Source organism: Rhea pennata, chromosome 7 (genome assembly GCF_028389875.1).
Source record: "Rhea pennata isolate bPtePen1 chromosome 7, bPtePen1.pri, whole genome shotgun sequence".
In the NCBI taxonomy this organism is placed as follows: domain Eukaryota; kingdom Metazoa; phylum Chordata; class Aves; order Rheiformes; family Rheidae; genus Rhea; species Rhea pennata.
This window is the reverse complement of record NC_084669.1, coordinates 7,753,599-7,771,092: the sequence shown is the minus strand read 5'-3', so window position 1 is coordinate 7,771,092 and position 17,494 is coordinate 7,753,599. Positions and strand designations below refer to the sequence as shown.

The window sequence follows — 17,494 nt, the reverse complement described above, 5'->3', positions numbered from 1 at the left end:
GGACCAGAGAAACGGGCAACTTAAATGCCAAGGAGCGCCAATACGTCATTTCGGGGAAGGAGTCCGTGGTAGTGTTTCGCTGTGGGCCATCAGGAGCGCACACTCCCTGAGTGCGCAAGGGCACGAGCGCCGACTCCTTTCTCCCCGCGGGGCGGCTCCCGCACGGCGTCGCCGAGCGCGCAGCGCCGCGGGTGCGCCCAGAGCGGGCGGCCGGCAGCGCGCCCCGTTTGCAGCCCCCGCCGGCTGCCCCGCGCCGCCGCCCCACTCGCGGCGTGGGGGCGCGGCGCGGCGCGGGGGCGGCGCCGGGAGGCGCGGCGCGGGCGGGTCCCGCCGCCCCCGCGGGAGCCCGGAGCGCGGCGCAGCGGGGAGCCGCGGAGCTGCCGCTCGGGAAGCCCGGCGGGGGCTGCTGCGCCCCGCGGGGCTCGCTGCCTCGGCGTGTCCGCAGCGCGACCGGCGCCGCGGGGAGCCGGAGCCATGGCTCGGGGGGAGCTCGGCGTCCTCCGCTGGCTCAGGGACAGCCAGCAGTCCAGAAAACTAATCCTGCTGATCGTCTTCATCGCGTTACTCCTGGACAACATGCTGCTGACCGTGGTCGGTATGTAGAATTATTTTCCTTCCAGTTTCTGCCAGAAATAACCTCCCATGACAGATGTACAGACCAGGTCTCTACATCATCCCTGAATACATGATTAATGCTCTCTTTCAAATTAAACATTTTCAACTAGTCATTTTGAAACGTATGTGTTATTTTAGGTATTGCAAGCACACTGTCGTGCATAAGAAAGTTTTATTTTATGGTATGTTAATTGCAGGATAAGCATTGTACAAAAGGCTCTTCATAATTTCTTTTTCTACTAAAAGCCACTAATACTTGAGAGAATGACAGATAACAGTATTTTTAGCTCATCATCAAATTGTTTCTCCTGTGGTCACGCAACTGAAAGAACAGGCTAGATAACATTTGAGATGTATGTTTCCTTGTGATAGTCTCCTTTGCCCCCACACTGGTCTTAGAATGATAGATTAAAGAGAAAACAATCTAAGCGGGTTTTAAGAAAAGCACTTCTATGAGTTGCTTTAATATAATAATCCTTGTTAAGTTTTAAGATGCAAACTTCTACTGCCATAGTATCAACATTTAGGAATCTACTCATAATCAGTAGTTTTAGAAATCCTCTATGATTCGAAATTGCATATTTCTATGAATTTTAAAAAGGGTTCAGAGAGCCCATCCTGATTCATGGATGTGCACACGTGCACACGCGCACACACAAACACACCTGCTTCTCAAAGAAGTGAATCAGGTTCTGCAGAGCTGACTGACAGTGCTGTGGTGTCACAGTTTAATCAGGCGCATGATTAAAGGTTGATACTTAAAGGCAGATAATATAATGCAGACTTTAACAAAAACATTTAGGTACATATTTTGACAAGTCAGTTTTGGAGTTTTTGCATGAATATATTTTCCTATAAATTTATTAACATGTTATTCAGTAATATTTATGTGAGAAGCCCCTTTACATTATTTCAGTTTGCAGACTTAATGATTGGACTTCTTCAGGAAGTGAGAAAATGAGATGACAACTGGTGATTCTGTCACTGCTATTTTCTAGTAGAATGAACCTTTGTCTGTTTTTATTAATTCTGAAATACTATTTTCTGAAATGCATATTAATGCTTTTAAGTTGCAGCTAAGATCCCAAGTCATATAAAACAGGCTCATCTTCAACAGTTTCTTTGTGATCTTTCAAATGTAGATTTTTTAAAAATAGAAATCAAATTATCAATATATTAATTCAGTTTAATGAACATCAGAGTGTTATGAATTTTTCTTTCGTATGGCTGTTACTTATGCAACATTTTTGTGACATGTTTTATAAATGTTTTATTACATATTTAATACTGTGTTTTGATAATAGTTTTAAAGCTTTTCTTAGCTTCTGTGTTTTCACATCTTACTAAATGGATTTATGCAGTAATCTGCAACAAATATATGGTACAAACATGGTCTTCAGTACTTCTCAAATTTTGCTTATTGAATGTTGGCTATATAGAAAACTTTCTATTAAAAATGGCAAAAAAAAACATTAAGGCAAAAGATATTTTTGTTTTAACTGCACTTCCAAGTTTTCATGTGTGTTTTTTTCTAAGCAATTTTTTAATTCTGTGTTTCAGGCCTTCAGAACCCTTACTGACGTTTTTTACAGGAAAGCCTTATATTTCCTAACTGGTGATAAAGCAAATAAGAAAATTTAGTGATTTCATTTACAAATAACCTGATAGTAAATGCCAATATATTCTATTTGTTTTTCCAGTGCCAATAATTCCCAGTTACCTTTACAGCATCAAACATGAGAAAAATGCAACAAACATCCAGACTATTAAGCCTACCATAGCGCCAACAACAACGGACCATTTTCAGAGTATCTTTTCCTATTATGACAACTCCTCAATGCTTACTGGAAATGAATCTGATAAGACAAGACCAAGAGAGCTGCATCATACTCAGACAGAGCAAATGATAGTGAATGTGACTACTTCGCCATCTGATTGCCCTAAGGAAGATAAGGACCTGCTGAATGAAAATGTTCAAGTTGGTCTGTTGTTCGCTTCAAAAGCGATAGTTCAGCTTATCACTAACCCTTTCATAGGGCCACTGACAAACAGGTATGTTATTTTTTTCTGTTACATTACTCAGTTAGCATTTTATATTGATATTTTACTCTGGATTAGTACTTCAAAGTAATTTAAATTTCCATTGTGGAAATTTACAATTGTGGAATAATTGTGGAATCCTCTTTTCCAAAATAAAGGGGTAAGCTATGCCCAAGCCATTTGATACCTGAAGTATCATACACTTCTTAACTTCTGAGTTGCAAGGTCTTCATAGAAACTCCTACTGAAATTATGTTAAAATTCCTTCAATACATGTAAGGTAACCGCTCAAGTGTGTGAGGCCAAAAGACACTATAGCTCAGTATTTATGACAGCGAAGCACTGTGAATTGATGGTAGTTCTATTACACTTAAATTATGCAAATGTGATGTTGAAGCCATGGGCACTGCCCAGATTTCTCCCTTGCCCTCATAGGCAAGGGAGCTCAGTGCGCAGCTTGGTCGTCCACGCTCCTGATGCGTGTGCTGGGACGCTGCGGTAAGAACCAAGTGAGGAATTCTCGTGGACTTTAATGAAAAGGGAACAAGTCTCTCATAGATTGTTGATGCCATACTCATCCCTGAGTTCAAAGGATTACATGGATTTACATCAGTACATGATCTAATCTAACCTTCAAATTGTTCTCTCTATATTTTTTCATATATATGGTCTTGCACAAATTAAGTTTGAATACTATATTTTGGAAGATCTATTTGAACAGTATCAGGGATATAATTGCCAATATCAATGATGTGCAAAAAAGAAATAAAACAGTCACTAACAGTTTTTGCATGGAGATTAAAAAGTATTGATAGTTATTATTTTAAATTTTAGTAACTATAGAATTAATTTGATTTTATTGTTAGTATTTTGTACACCTGTTCCCCACATAATTTGTATTCTTTCTAAGAAGCAAAATACATGAGAATATGAGGTCAATATCTGAACAAAGTAATCTCGGAGTTGTATTTAGTCAGATCACTAATTTTTGTATTTCTTATTTAAGCTATTTTTATGAAGCAGAAATTTCTTCTTAGAAAATAGCCTACAGTGCTAATTTGTCCACCTATCCCTGTGGAACACTTTCTTTTATTTGAGAATCAATGCTGTGGCAATAACCAAAACAACCAACACACATAAATATTAGATATTTCTGCTTTTGAAGTCAAAATCACTTTTATTCTTTTTTACCGATTATGCCCTGCGATGATTAAAGTGAAAGTTTAATTTTAATCTTATGGAAGAGTGTCCACTTGAGGGATAAGCACTTGTTTAACTCAAAATGTTATGAATTCAAAAACTGTACTAAATCTGTGGAACTGGTGTAGACACAAAAGCTTTAAATTAGATAGTCTCATTTCTGTCTCCTTTCACCGTATCTCCACTACATACCACCTACTCACCTATATGTATGCCACTGCAAAGTCACTTTTACGCAAATAGGTCTTTGAGTTAAAGAGGGAAACAAATTTTTGTTACCCAGATTTCCTATATTGTTTTTCTTTTTTTTTTTTTTTTTTTTTTTTTTTTTTGAGAATAGGAAAGCTTGCCGACAGGCAAGGTAACATAAAGATATATCATCTATTCACATTTCTTTAGGTATTGTTCTTGTTTTTATTAGCCATCCAAATAATTGCCCTATATATTTGCTTTTCTCTGGATTCTGCTGTTAGTATTATAATTTGCACCAGCTACCAAACAAGGGAAAAAGAAGTGACACATTCCGTGTTGTCGGTGGTTTCTCAGCGCTGCGGTCACGTCATGCTCCAGACGTAACCTCTGCTCTTCCTTCGGCAGGCATCTGCGTGAGCGAGGGTGTGCGTGTCCCCGTCGGCGCCTGTGCCCTCGCCCGGGCGACGCGCGGCGGAGCCCTGCGCTGCCTGCGGCCAGGCGCGGGAGCGGCCGCGGGATCGCTGCCGGCCAGAGGTGCCAGCTGCTCGGCGTGGGAGCAGTGCCGCAGGCGCTTCCGCGCGCGGTGCCTCCCTCCGCAGCCGCTAGCAGGGCTGCGGCCGGCGCGGGGGTCCGTGTTGGAAGCGCTGCAAGGTGTCTCAGGTCAGGGAGGAGTGATGCGCCTCACTCGCAAGAGGGAAGCAGCTGAGAAACTTTCCGCAGGGTTTTGCACGGGGCTGAGCATGTGGCTGCAGTCTCCGGGGCAGGCTCAGATGCCCAACACCTGGGAAAAGAGTTATCAAGGACAAGATGCGCCCTAGCTTCTCGCGCGAGAAGCATATTTCATACTGAGAGAAATGAGCGTCCTAATGGCACAGTAGCCCTATATTAGATTTGAGGATTACTGTGTTTCTTTCATGTATTATTTATATCTTAGTACCAGTATCTGCCTTTCTTCTGAGAAATGCTTAGTGGGAAATATCAGTTAATATGGTTATCAATTAACTATAGAAGTCATTGGCAAAAAAAAAAAACAAAAAAAAAAAAAAACTTAACATTGACATTTCTTAAGAATAAAGTATGTTTAGTTAAAAAGAAGTAACCACTGTGATCATTGTAAATGAAACTGGAGATACTTGAGTTATCATTGTAAAGACTCTACCACTGATAAACTATTCAGTGATAATTATCATAGTTATTACTTTTGCAAAATTTCATGAAAATATTACAGCTTAAGGAAAATGGATTGCTCCATTAAAAATTAATGTGCACAGCCTGTTTGTTAAGATGCCGAGCAAGTTTTCTTTTCAGGTAGTACATTGTGGCCATAGTTTTATTTTTTTCAGTGAAAGAATAGTATTACTTAGGAGTGATTTAGAGTTTTGAAGGAATGTGAAATTGCTTGCTTAGAGTGCATTGTAGCTTTAAGTGCTTGAGTCCGTGTAGGATGCAACAGGATGTTATATTCACACTAGTTTGTGCCCGTAATTACGGAGGCTTTTTAGCTTTTCTGAATGTTTTCTAGACTATTTTTTTCACTTTTTGTACAACCATGGGAGATGTGGATTTGTAAAAATAAATTTCAAAGTTAGTTTAAGAAGTAAACTGCTAAACACTAGCTCTTATTCAAAGCCTAGCTTTTTTCATGGAATACAAGACAAACGCACACCTGTCTTAGTGAACGGGTGATTCACGAAACAGCCCAATCTACCTCATCTCTAAACGCCGGTGAAAGTCATAGCAAACGAAAAGCTGAGGTTGTGGCTTTGCCATAGGATGTGAGCAACACATTTCTCACAGCGGCACTGCTTCAGAGCAGACCTGATACGATTTTATGGCTCAGATTCACAGTATGTTTGTGACTGTAGTGAGATCAATAAGAAACTATACAAAATAGCGCAACGCTTAATCCAGGGCACTTACCCTTTGTCGGGAGGATGTGTCGGCAAGGGGAGACTCAGGGCTCTGCCTAACACTTGGCAATAAAGAAAGCGGTCAACAAGCTGCTGTGCTTGTGAGACTGACCAATTTGCTCCCTTATTTTCTTCAAATTATCACGGAGCTCTGTGGCTTAGGCTTAGTGCCCAGGTGAGCTGGCCAGACAATCTACTAATGTCAGTAAGGGTCTCGTCTGCCGTGTACCTTTCTCCTCTAGTCTGAAAAATAATATGGCTTTAACTTTGTGTTTATTCAAATGTAACATCAAAAGTCATTAAAAAATGAACTGATACTTTCACAATCACTTTTAAAGCCAACCTGAGTAGAGATCTGAATCCATTTGCAAGTGAGATTGAGGCCTGGACCGTGATGTATTTATGACCAAGATACATACAGAGAGTGAAGGAGAGGGAAGCATAGAATAGCATTTATAACTGCTCAGTTAGAATTGAGTTCAGATGGAACCGTTCTTTACACAGGTGATTGAAATGATCAGTTACCCAGGTTGAACAAAACCTGCCCTGCACTAGAGCACGGAGCGTTTAGGTAGAGAGTGCAGGAACCATACTTTCACCTGGCACTGCTGTCCCTGCAGGTTCTTCCTTAGCCTCTCACACATTCAGCAGTCCGTTATCTTGATCAGAATATTCTTCTTGCCATAATCCCTCCCCAGTGAAGAGAGCGGCCACCCAAAGGCAGACCTAGCAAGTGTTGTCCGCAGTGCTGCCTCGATAGCAATACGGTAGCGGCGTTGAACTCAGTGGGTTTGCAGTGCTGTAATGAACAGACTATTAGGCTCTGATCACCCACTGCTCCTAACCTGGTCAGTGCAAGCTTTGTTTTGCTGCAGCACTGTACCTACCAATGGTTTATTTTATCCAAGGGTAATGTTATTAATGAGTATCATCCACTATCGAACAGCCTTGCAATCTGGGTCCAACTTGGCACTGCAATGGAGTGATTCAGTAATTTAGGCATTCCCCCTCAGCAGCAGCCTTTTCTCTCTCCTGAACTAAGGACTCCGGCTGTTCTGCAACTCAGAAATGCTTCTGGGAAGCATTTTTAGCTGCAGGTAGTCTTTGTAGAACATGCTGGATTCTGCAGCTGTTTCAAATTTACAAATGAACAAGCGACTCTCTTGAAGTGTTTTTAAAGAAGTGCTCAAGAAAATGAGTGGTTTGACTATGATAGAGAGTATATACATACAGTATATAGCAGGGTTTGCTAAGACCATGCAGAAAAAGGTAATCTGCGTTAAACCTAACCAGATGTCAGCTGTGTGTGGGTAAGAATTTCCCTTAAGCAAGAACGATCATGACTTCTAGAGGATCAATAGTCTTACTTGTACAAAACTTAGAGTAAGAAAAAACAAAACTCAGCAGCTGGTCCATATATCTCAAGACTTTCGTATTTCTAAAAATAAAGAGTAATTATAAACCATTTCATTTTTTAACTGACCTACTTAGATTATAAATCAGTTCTGCCAATATAAATGCCCAATACTGCCAAATGGTTGGAAGATGAAGTCAACTGGTATTTCTTTGAAAAGAATTGGCCATTGCTTAAGAATTGGACAATTAAGTAATGTCTTTGCAAATACATTTGAGAAGCAATTTTTTTTAAAAAAAAAGAAGAAGCTATTAATCAAGTGTGCTGAACAGAATATAAAGAATGTCTTTAGAACTAACTGGGTAGCATTTTTGATTCAAGGGTAGATTTGTAATGGGAGGAAAAATAACATATTGTAAGGGTTTTCTTTTGTTGTTGAAATTTCAATTCTTAGCTATCTAAAAAAAATGTTTGCTTTTCCAACAGAAAACCCTTTCTTTCATGGAAACTTGAAAATTTTAATAATAACCAGACATTTCTGCAGACTATTTTGAGTTCTGATGAAGAAGTGGGCTGATGAAGAAAGCTTTGATCAGCTCCACTGTTACTCCTAAAATCATGGAAAAGCAAAAATGATATTCTCAGACTCTCTGGGATTCTTCCTGTGCTCCTAATTTAGGCAGACCTCCCAGCAAAGCTGATGACAATTCGTCCTAGAGAAAAGCCAGTGGTTTGACAGTGTCTCATTATAGTCATTGTCTGATGAGGATGGAAACAGATGATCATTGAAACTACTAGATTTTTTCAAAGTTCAGCAAGCTCAGACAAATATTCTGTTCCTATATCCCTGGCAACCCCGTGGATGCCCAGGGGGGCTGCATTGAAACAATTATGGAGAAAGAAGAAGAGGGCTATCAGATTCTAAAGTGAGAAAGGCTTATTTCATGGATTTCAGATAAAAAGTCTGCTGTACCAGGGGAGAAGGCACAGGTAACATAGGCAATTTTGATCTTATGGTCCAATATAAATAGTGCAAAACCTACAAAGAAACTAGAGGTTGGGTTTTGCATTTGCGTGTGTGTGTGCAATTCTAGAGCACTCACCTGAGAAAATTTAACTTAAAATGTCAGTGGGATGATCCTAAAAATGTGGATGTTCATTTTGTTTTGCAGAATAGGCTACCAGATTCCACTATTTGCTGGCTTCTGCATCATGTTTGTGTCAACAGTCAGTAAGTGTTCATGTTTATTTGATTCAGTACAGATATACCTTTAGAATAAATAATCTACAATAATTATCATTAGGCGCTCTTGTTGATTTAGAGGGATTTATTTCAAAAGAAAATGTATGGCTGCTCTCAATGGATGGTGGTACGATCTGAGAAATACATTCTTACAGACAAGAAATTCTCCTCCACCTTTTAGCCCATCTGGGTTGGTCTCTTTCATTGCCCCATCCTTCTCTCAGGTTCTTGTAATCTGAAGCTAGTGGTGTCCAGGCAGTTTTAAACTGATAAAAAGGACAGCCATGGCAGGGGGCTATTTTACAGAATTCTTAAGAACTAGCTATTGTATGAGCTTACCAGGAAAATATTGTGAGGTTGCAGTGGATCACAAGCCAAATATGAATCAACAGTGTTGCTAAACATCACAGAGGGTCCTGTCCACTCTAATGGCATTGATAAGGCATCAGCTGGTGTTTTGTATTCAGTTTTGGCATGGCACTTAAAGATGTAGAACACATGGAAAGAGTATAAAGGAGAACATCAGTGATCATCGGAAGCCTGTGGGGAAAGATTAAAAGAACAGGCTTCAGAAAGCAAACTTAGGACATACTGAAGTCTATGACTAAAAGGATGGGAATAAACCATTTTCTTTGTCTGTTCTATGTAAGAAAAGGAATAGTGAGTTTAAAAACTCATCAAAGAAAATTTACGTTAAATATTAGAAAAATATTTCTCGCAACAAGGGGAGTGAAATGCTGGAAAAGATTTCTTGGTTGTAGAGTTTCCAGCACTGCTAGATTTTGGGAACATGTTGGACAAATTCTGGTTGAAATGAATATAAGAGCAGTAAGCCTACTTCAGGGCAGAGGGGAATAGTCTAGATTTGTTGACATTCTTTCTTCCTCTTTTTATTTTTCTCTCTACATGAGTAGGGATTTTTGTAAGATCTGGTGGAAAGGTTGAGAGGCATAATGCAGTGGAGTGGGTGGGAGAAATGCGTATGGATCTTAGATATAGTTGGCACGTAACAGCTTCCCCCAGCTATATGCTATCTGGGGAAATTCCTCAGCTAACCAATAAGAGCAGAAAGAATGTTTAAAAAACTCATCCTAAATTTAATGATACTGACCATGACAAAGGTTTAATGGATAGAGACGCACTCGGTTTTCTGGGACACTCTGATCTTGCAGGGTTGTGAATGGGGAATTTAGCCAGACTAAAGAGTGCAGCATCTGTCTTAAATAACAGATAAAGGCAGGGAGGGGAGTCCTGGGTAAATTCGCTCTGGAGACTATTGGCAGGCACCTCTTCAGGTCCAGTTTCTCTGGTGCTCTGCTGCTCTGAGGATCAGTAACTTGCTACAGCCCTTGTAGGGGTGGAGGTGACTTCCCTGCACGTTCAGCCAACTCTGCTACACAACATCTAGTGTGGAGTTGGCAGCACCTCTGTGAAACCTCTCTCCATCCATTTGCTTATTGGAGGAAACACTGGGTGGCGGGGAGGAGGTGTAGGGAGGGGGAGTATATAAAGTGCCTGGAGCTTCAAACTGGACACTCTTAAATGAAGCAGCATGGGGAGGCAGATATGAAAGGAGAGGTCTTATGACTCCATTCGTGTGCAGCTGAATCAAAGCAGGATATAATCTAATCCCAAGTAATTAGTTAAGACCGCTTGTATGCTTGCATTCTGTGTTACCAGGAGGCTTTGACGACTAGGAACAATTCACCACTGACAAATCAAAATGCAATAAGAGAAAATAATGCAGTTAGCATTGAAAGTGACACAAGTCACTGTAAGTGCTTGACTAAATTGCATGAGGCTTTTGTGATAGTTTAAAGAAATTTAGCTTTTTAACCTAGTTAGAGTTAACTTAATTTTTAAAATCTACCTCTCTTTTTTCTGTAGTGTTTGCTTTCTCAGGCAGCTACGCATTACTGTTTATTGCAAGATCCCTTCAAGGAGTGGGTTCTTCTTGTTCTTCAGTGGCAGGTAAGAGAATGTACAAAAGAATAAAACACAGATCACAGATTCTGCCATTGTTAGTGACAGTCATTTTCTTAATTGTATATTGTCTATGATTTCAATAGTTAATATTGAGCTATTCAATTAAATCAATTTCACTTTTTTTGCCTCTTTAATATAAATAAGCCCAAAAGCAAATGTCATTTCAGAATTCCTTGGTATTTAGGTTGTTGTAAGGTAGAAAACTAAACGAACTACACTCTCCCTGGGGTTTCCGCATGTGTGTTTCAACATTCTAAATTCATTTTTAGCCATTTTAAAGGTCATCAGGAACTTATGTCTGCACTTATTACAGTTGAAACTAGTAGCTCTACCTGTTACTGAAATTTCTGTTATAAAATGTTGTTTTCAGTAGCTTATAATTCCATCTACCAGTTTGGACTCCAGTTTCCTGTACTAGGTGTCTCCTTCAAATTTTTTTGTTTTTTTGAAGTAGGTGAAATGGAGTATGTGCTTTCAGTCCAAATTGTTCAACCATTTTTGAGACTGAGGCTAGAGAAAATATGTATTGTTCATATTAGAATATTTCACAATCTTTTATTGGAAAATATTCCTACAATGGCAGCAGGAACATGAATTTGGCTTGGGAGGGGAGATCAAAAAGAGTCAAAATAGACTCTTTTTGTCAAGAGTGTGTCCTTTGGCTTCCTCAGGAAAATCCCTCCTTCCAAATTAGACTGCTCTGTAAACAGAGGTCACGTACTCTGTAGTAACTTGATAAGAATTTGGCGGCTGAATCCAAATTCCTTTTGCGTGAATTTTGCTCTCGCCCACGTGTGGGCAGGGCTGCTGGGGGCAGCTAGCAATATTCAATGCCCCAGACTGAGCATTTGAACTAGCAGTGAGAAACGCTTTCTTGTTAGGATGAGTTTGAAGCTGTGCAACAAATACTGGTTAAGCAGAGAGATTAAAAGTGGATGAGTAGTTGGAAAAGCTATGGGTATGTGGCTAAGTGAGCAGGCAGGGGTGGGATGAAGATCCAGGGTGGAGAAGGCAAAGACAAGGAGAAAGGATGAGGACAAAATATCTGCTCTCTCTCCTTTTAGAATCTGTTACAAAACAAGAGATTTTCCAACCTCTCTACCTCTCTGCTGTCAGCAGCTGTCTGAGGAAGTCACTACACAAGTGCTATCTGTGGAACTGATCTACATAAAAGTTTATTGTCTGCTTCCCATAGAAGCTGTTTTGTTAAAAGTAGTGCAATGGATATAAAGGCATCTGCTGGGGCAGATTCCTGTGCAGGAGTCCTTTGTATGCTGTGTAATACCATATGTGTTTCTAATTTGCCCTTATAAAAAAGGAACAAGAAGATTGCATGGGTGGTCATACACAAAATAAATAGATTTTAAACAACTTTAAGACTGCAGCTCAAACTTTCCAAAGTTAAAACATACCAGAATCAAAACTATTGTTCATCTTTAATTCAGTCACTGTGCGAGTATGCACACTGAAATTCAGTTCTTATATAAGCACATGACCTTTTTTCAACAACCTACAAAACAGAGGACAAAAGACCAAGAGACCATCTAGTCCAGCCCTTTCCTGATCAGGGCTGGAGCAGACAGGATTGGATCAGCTGTGTGTCTGGCATTCCTGAGGGATTCTTGATAAGCATGTTCTCAAAAGTTTTCAGAAATTCCCTCAACATCTACCTTTGTGCCTAACAACCTTTAGTGTTAAGAAATTTTCTCTGATCTAAAGCCTCCTTACTGTCACTTAAAATGCATTTCCAATTCCCATATCCAGAAAGAATGTGAAGGACACTTTGTTTCCTTTATCTTTGTGGTTCTTTTGTATGTTTGAAAGCCACACCCATTAGTTTTCTCCTTTCTGGTTTTAAATCCAAAGTCCTTCAGTTGTTCCTCGCAGACAACATTTTCTAAACCTTTGCTCATCCTCATTGCTTTTCTCTGGATAGTCTCCAGTCGCCTCCATCTTTCTTACTGTGCTACACCAAAACCAGACCCAGTGTTCAGAAGAAGCTTTGATACCTCTTAAGTGCCAGCCAGAGCGAAAGAATTACTTTACATATCGTACAGACAAGCATAATTCACCTTTCTTGCAACACTTGCTTACTCATGTTCAGCTTATGATTTGTTATAACACTCAAAATTTTTACATAGTATTGTCTCCAACCAATCATTTACCATCCTGTATTTCTGTATGTAATCATTCTTATCTAAGTGTAAAACTCTATCTTCTTTGTACTGAATCCTATTTTTTTCCAGATTATTTCTCTAAATATGACAAATTCATTGTGAATGTTGATGTTTTCTAACTTGCTCCCCAAGAGTTCTTGCTAACAAGTTGATGTGATCCACAATTTTTAATAAGTATGTTAATTCACATAGAATATCTACCGTTTTAGTGCACATGATGGACAGTATAACTTGAAGATCACAACATTTTATTTTCTCCTTCTGGTTCACCACGCAGCTATGGACCTTATTTACTGAATTCTACTCAAACCGTGATTTGAAAACAGAATTATTAATTTCTATGAGAACACTTCTATAGCTCTTACCATTACAGTGTCTGAGTTCTTCACAAAAACATAAATGAATTTGGTTCCATGTTTCCTTTTGTGAAATGAAGTCTTATCATCATCAGATGCAGAAGTGAGTTACATGAAGATAAAGGTCAAAATCATCTTTTAATTTTGGATGCTGACCTTGAAATACTCATTTTCAAAGTAATCAGCACTGCATAATACATTATGTTCAAAGCATAGCTTCCACTGATCACAGTGATATGTGTGAGTGGTCACCAGACCTGTGTTTCAAGCACTGGAGTATAAATAACAGACAGTGAATACTTGTCAAAAGCTGTGTTTCACCTGGTTGAAAGACATAATCTAAAAGCTGTGCGGCAAAGACAGAATCTAGCAAATCAGGACATCATTAAATTACCTGAATGACAGAACATGATGGAACATGATCTTAGAGACCATTTGCACTTGCTAGATTCTCTTTTGCTTCAAGGTGAATTCCATCTGGAGGAGATGTATATACAGCTTCCTTTTATACCTGCTGTCATCTCTGTCAAATAATCAGTAGGGATGGTGAATGATGACAAAACAGCATAGTAAACAGCTGCTTTTTTTTTTTTTTTTTTTTTATTGTTAGGGATGGGCATGCTCGCCAGTGTTTATACAGACGATGAAGAGAGAGGCAACGCAATGGGAATTGCACTAGGAGGTCTTGCTATGGGAGTATTAGGTGAGTGAAATGAAGACTCTGCCAGCAAAAGAAATCCCTTGAAATTCCCTAAAACATGTATTTGTGACCTGTGAAAGCAGAAGAAGATTCTGATCAAGTGCAGTGTTATCATGCTGTCTCAGGATTAGATTACTGGTGCATGCTAAGAATAGCTTTTTTACATAAAAATGTATTTCTTTAGGCAGATACATTTTCTTAAAGGTAAATACATCTGATACACAGAAGTTTTTCAAATTTTGGTTACCAATTACCTCCCGATTCAGAATGTCTCCTCTTACCAGTGTGCTCAGTCCAGTGGTCAGCAGTGAGTCAGAGCTACTGTGCTCACTCAGTTGTATCACTGGGTTTTAGTGGCGTATGTTAGTGTTCATGACTTCAATAGACTTTATAGAGACTACAGGCTGTGTTCTTACCCACATAAATCTTTAAATGCGGGAGATGAATGCAGCACTTTAAAGGGTTTGTGCCCCACTCTGATCAAGTTTCAGCTTGGTGGTGCTGTGATCACTTTGTCTAATGAAGGTCACCTCAGTAGAACTATCTGATTCTCACTGGCTTCCAGGACCAGATCTGCTCTTTTGACTCATAGAATTAATATAATCGAAATTAATGGAGTGAAGTGAGTAAAGAGAGAAAAGTAAGTTGAACTTGGCTGGTGCTTGATGTTTCATATTTGACCTATGTCAGACAGTAGTCTCTGAGATGTTTGAATTTTGTTTTCATGGAGCAGTATGTTCTGAGTTAAAAATATGGCTCTTTATTGCAATCACAAAGATCAATGAGCTTTGTGGGGTTTTTTTTTTTTCAGTTGAGGGTTTTGGTCACTGAGTGTTGATAGCAGCATGCCCAAACCCTTGAAAAGGCTAAGTATTTGGAGTCAGAATAAAGCTGCAGAACTGTTTCCTTTATTTCTCCCTCTCAGTGGGCCCACCCTTTGGGAGTGTCATGTATGAGTTTGTGGGGAAGAGTTCTCCTTTCCTTGTCCTGGCTGCATTGGCGCTGTTAGATGGAGGTCAGTAAATATGAACATTGAAATTTTCCATCTAGCACATTCCTCCCATGCCTTACCATCTAAGCCCGTTCTTGAAGAAATGTTACAGCATTGCTTTCCTTTTGCAGCTGTTCAATTATTTGTGCTACAGCCATCCAGAACGCAAGCAGAAGTAAGTATTAACATAAAACACTTCAAGTGACAGATAATGCTCTGCCTTTCATAAACCCAAGCTTTTCTGTGTTTCATAGAGTCAGAAAGGGTCACCGTTACTGACACTCTTGAAGGACCCTTACATCATTATCGCAGCAGGTACTTGATTTTTTTTTTTTTTTTTTTTTTTTTTTTTTTTACTGACTGTTGGTGTTACAGCTGACATCCTAAAATGCCTCAGGTTAACCTAGGTAGCTGTAATGTTATCTGCAGTTTTCATTTACATAAAGCTCAAATAACAAAATCATTTATTAGCAATACAAGATTAGTACATCACTAGAAATATAATAGGATGGAAGTTAGAAATACAGATGCCTTTCTAGCCTGGAGGAAGCTAATGAATTGCAGTGACTTACTGAAATAATGAACTGTTTCTTATATCTCACTAGATGTGACCTAGAACTTTCTATAAGGCAAATGAATAGAGCTAAGGCGTTTGGATAGAGGAATTGCCAACACATCATGGGCAGGCATAAGGAAATATGCTAAACTTTGAAGAGGGTGTGAGTTTAGTGACTAGGGCATGGATTATATTTGACAAAAAGTCTGGGTCAAATAGTGAAATGCATTTTGTATTACCTTTATCCTTTGTTTGATGATTTTTTCTGTTGAGAGAGAAGTTTGCTTTTTCACATCACGTTTCACTGAACATTTATTCTGAAGAAGTCTATAATTAAACTTGGCCTTTTTTATGTTCATCAAATACCTGAAAACACATCATAATTTTTACAACTGTATTCCTCTAGTTGTAACATAATTGTCCTACAAAGCAATTTTACAGGCATTATTTGAGTTCTCTGGTTTTAGTGATCTTAGGAAATTATCGTTATCTTAACTCTGTGACGAGACACTTAATCAAGCTCTGACCAAAGTTTTACAAGTGATTTGGCTTAAGAAATTCTTGGAGCATTAAAAAAGCCTACCGTAGAACAAGAGTGTTTAAGGGAAGAGAGTAGCAAAGACAGCAGCTGTCATAAGAGATCAAATCTATCATACATCTAATTCAGTATCTAGTCACTTACAGTGGTTAGTAGCAGGTACTGCTAAGTAAGGTTCATCATATAGGGTTCATATAAAGTAGATATCTAGAGAGTAATGTAATCCCTGTCAAGGTCTAATCTGTAACAGAATTTATTTTAAGCCCCAGAATATGACCAGGGGATAGATCTGTAAGGGGTACTTTGCTTGACTAAGATTTGGCTAAAATTTGGCTTTGCATAAACAGTTAAGTGCTGCTTTCATTTGACCATCCTCTGCATCTGCTAGGAGCAAGGATGTATTTTTTTTCCATTTTCTAACACATTTTTGTAGTATTCGATTTCTACTGGTCCTCTCCTCTGAGAAGCTGTTGCAGCTGATGTTTTAGGACCTCGGTAAAGCAACCAGTCTGAGAGCTAGACTGGTGAAAAAGACTCAGCATAGGTAACCTGGAATCAGGACCTAATCAGATACATTTTCTCTGCTGCCCTGTCTCCTTTTCTCTATTGCTTCCCTGCATTTGCTGGGAAGCACTGCTGGTGCTTCCCAATTTCCCTTCCCATCTTTGATCCACTGCAGCTGGGCATGACAGGAGGGAGGGAAAGAAAGGAGGTACAAAGGGCAGAAATGTTAAAACCCCCTTTGCTCCATTTCTTTCCATGCTCTTCATTGGTGCCAGGTCATTTGTTCCCTTCCCACCATGCATCCTTGCCAAGGATAAGAAAAACAGTCCCACCAGTGCAGTCGGTAGCCCAGCTGGGTCATCCCAGGATAGGTACAACATTCAGCATTACTGTCTTCCAGAATAGAGACTGCTCAGCACTTTAATAATATGGATGATATATGTATATTCTGTAGCCCCAGCCCCTTCTTCCTCCAGCTTTATTTCCCTTGCAGACCAAATTCGCTGTTAGGTAGGAGGCTGTGGAAGCAGAGATGAATCCCAAATACCAAATCTAAAGTCAGTCTTTTCTCTTGCCTACTAGTGCACGTCAGTCCAAATACACCAGAAATAAACTGTTTAGATGATAATTGCTTCACTTTTGAAGTTGTCATTTTTTACACAGAAAGGTATTTGAAAGTTTCATTTGCTCTCCCACACCCCAAGCTAGATGTTGGATGTTTTCCTTTACTTTGTCAGATGGGAATTTTGGATTCCGATGCTAATGGGAAAGGGCCGATAAGTGGTTAATTAGGAGCAGAGTTAGCTCCATGCTCTAATGTCTTGAGAGAATCACTGTCTCTCCATGACATATTTTTCCATATGTAAAAAGGATATTTCTTCTATTTTGCAGGACAACAGGGAATGTTCAGATGCAATGATTAGAGAGGGGAAAGGTTAAAAGCCTCATCACATCTGTACTGCTCAGGGGGATTACAAGGTTTGATTGGCTTTTTAAGGCAGTTAACTACCTCAGTAAAAATTTCACTGCATCTCTGGTTGGCTGATTAGTTAACCACAACTGAAAAACAGTGACAGGGGAAGGAGCAGAGGGGGGTAACAGTACTTCTTACTGCTCATGCTCCAGAAAACCT

At 39.6% G+C, this 17,494-nt stretch overlaps 1 protein-coding gene across 1 annotated transcript in view; it reads left to right on the top strand.

The window, feature by feature from the left end:
• The first annotated feature begins 474 nt into the window (after nt 1-474).
• Nucleotides 475-17,494, top strand: part of SLC18A2 (solute carrier family 18 member A2) — a 28,105-nt gene continuing 11,085 nt past the window's right edge. The window contains exons 1-8 of the mRNA XM_062580002.1: nt 475-595; nt 2,316-2,667; nt 8,484-8,542; nt 10,442-10,525; nt 13,684-13,776; nt 14,699-14,788; nt 14,896-14,939; nt 15,019-15,079. Coding sequence (XP_062435986.1) covers nt 475-595; nt 2,316-2,667; nt 8,484-8,542; nt 10,442-10,525; nt 13,684-13,776; nt 14,699-14,788; nt 14,896-14,939; nt 15,019-15,079 — 904 coding nt within the window. The remainder of the gene's footprint in view (nt 596-2,315; nt 2,668-8,483; nt 8,543-10,441; nt 10,526-13,683; nt 13,777-14,698; nt 14,789-14,895; nt 14,940-15,018; nt 15,080-17,494) is intronic.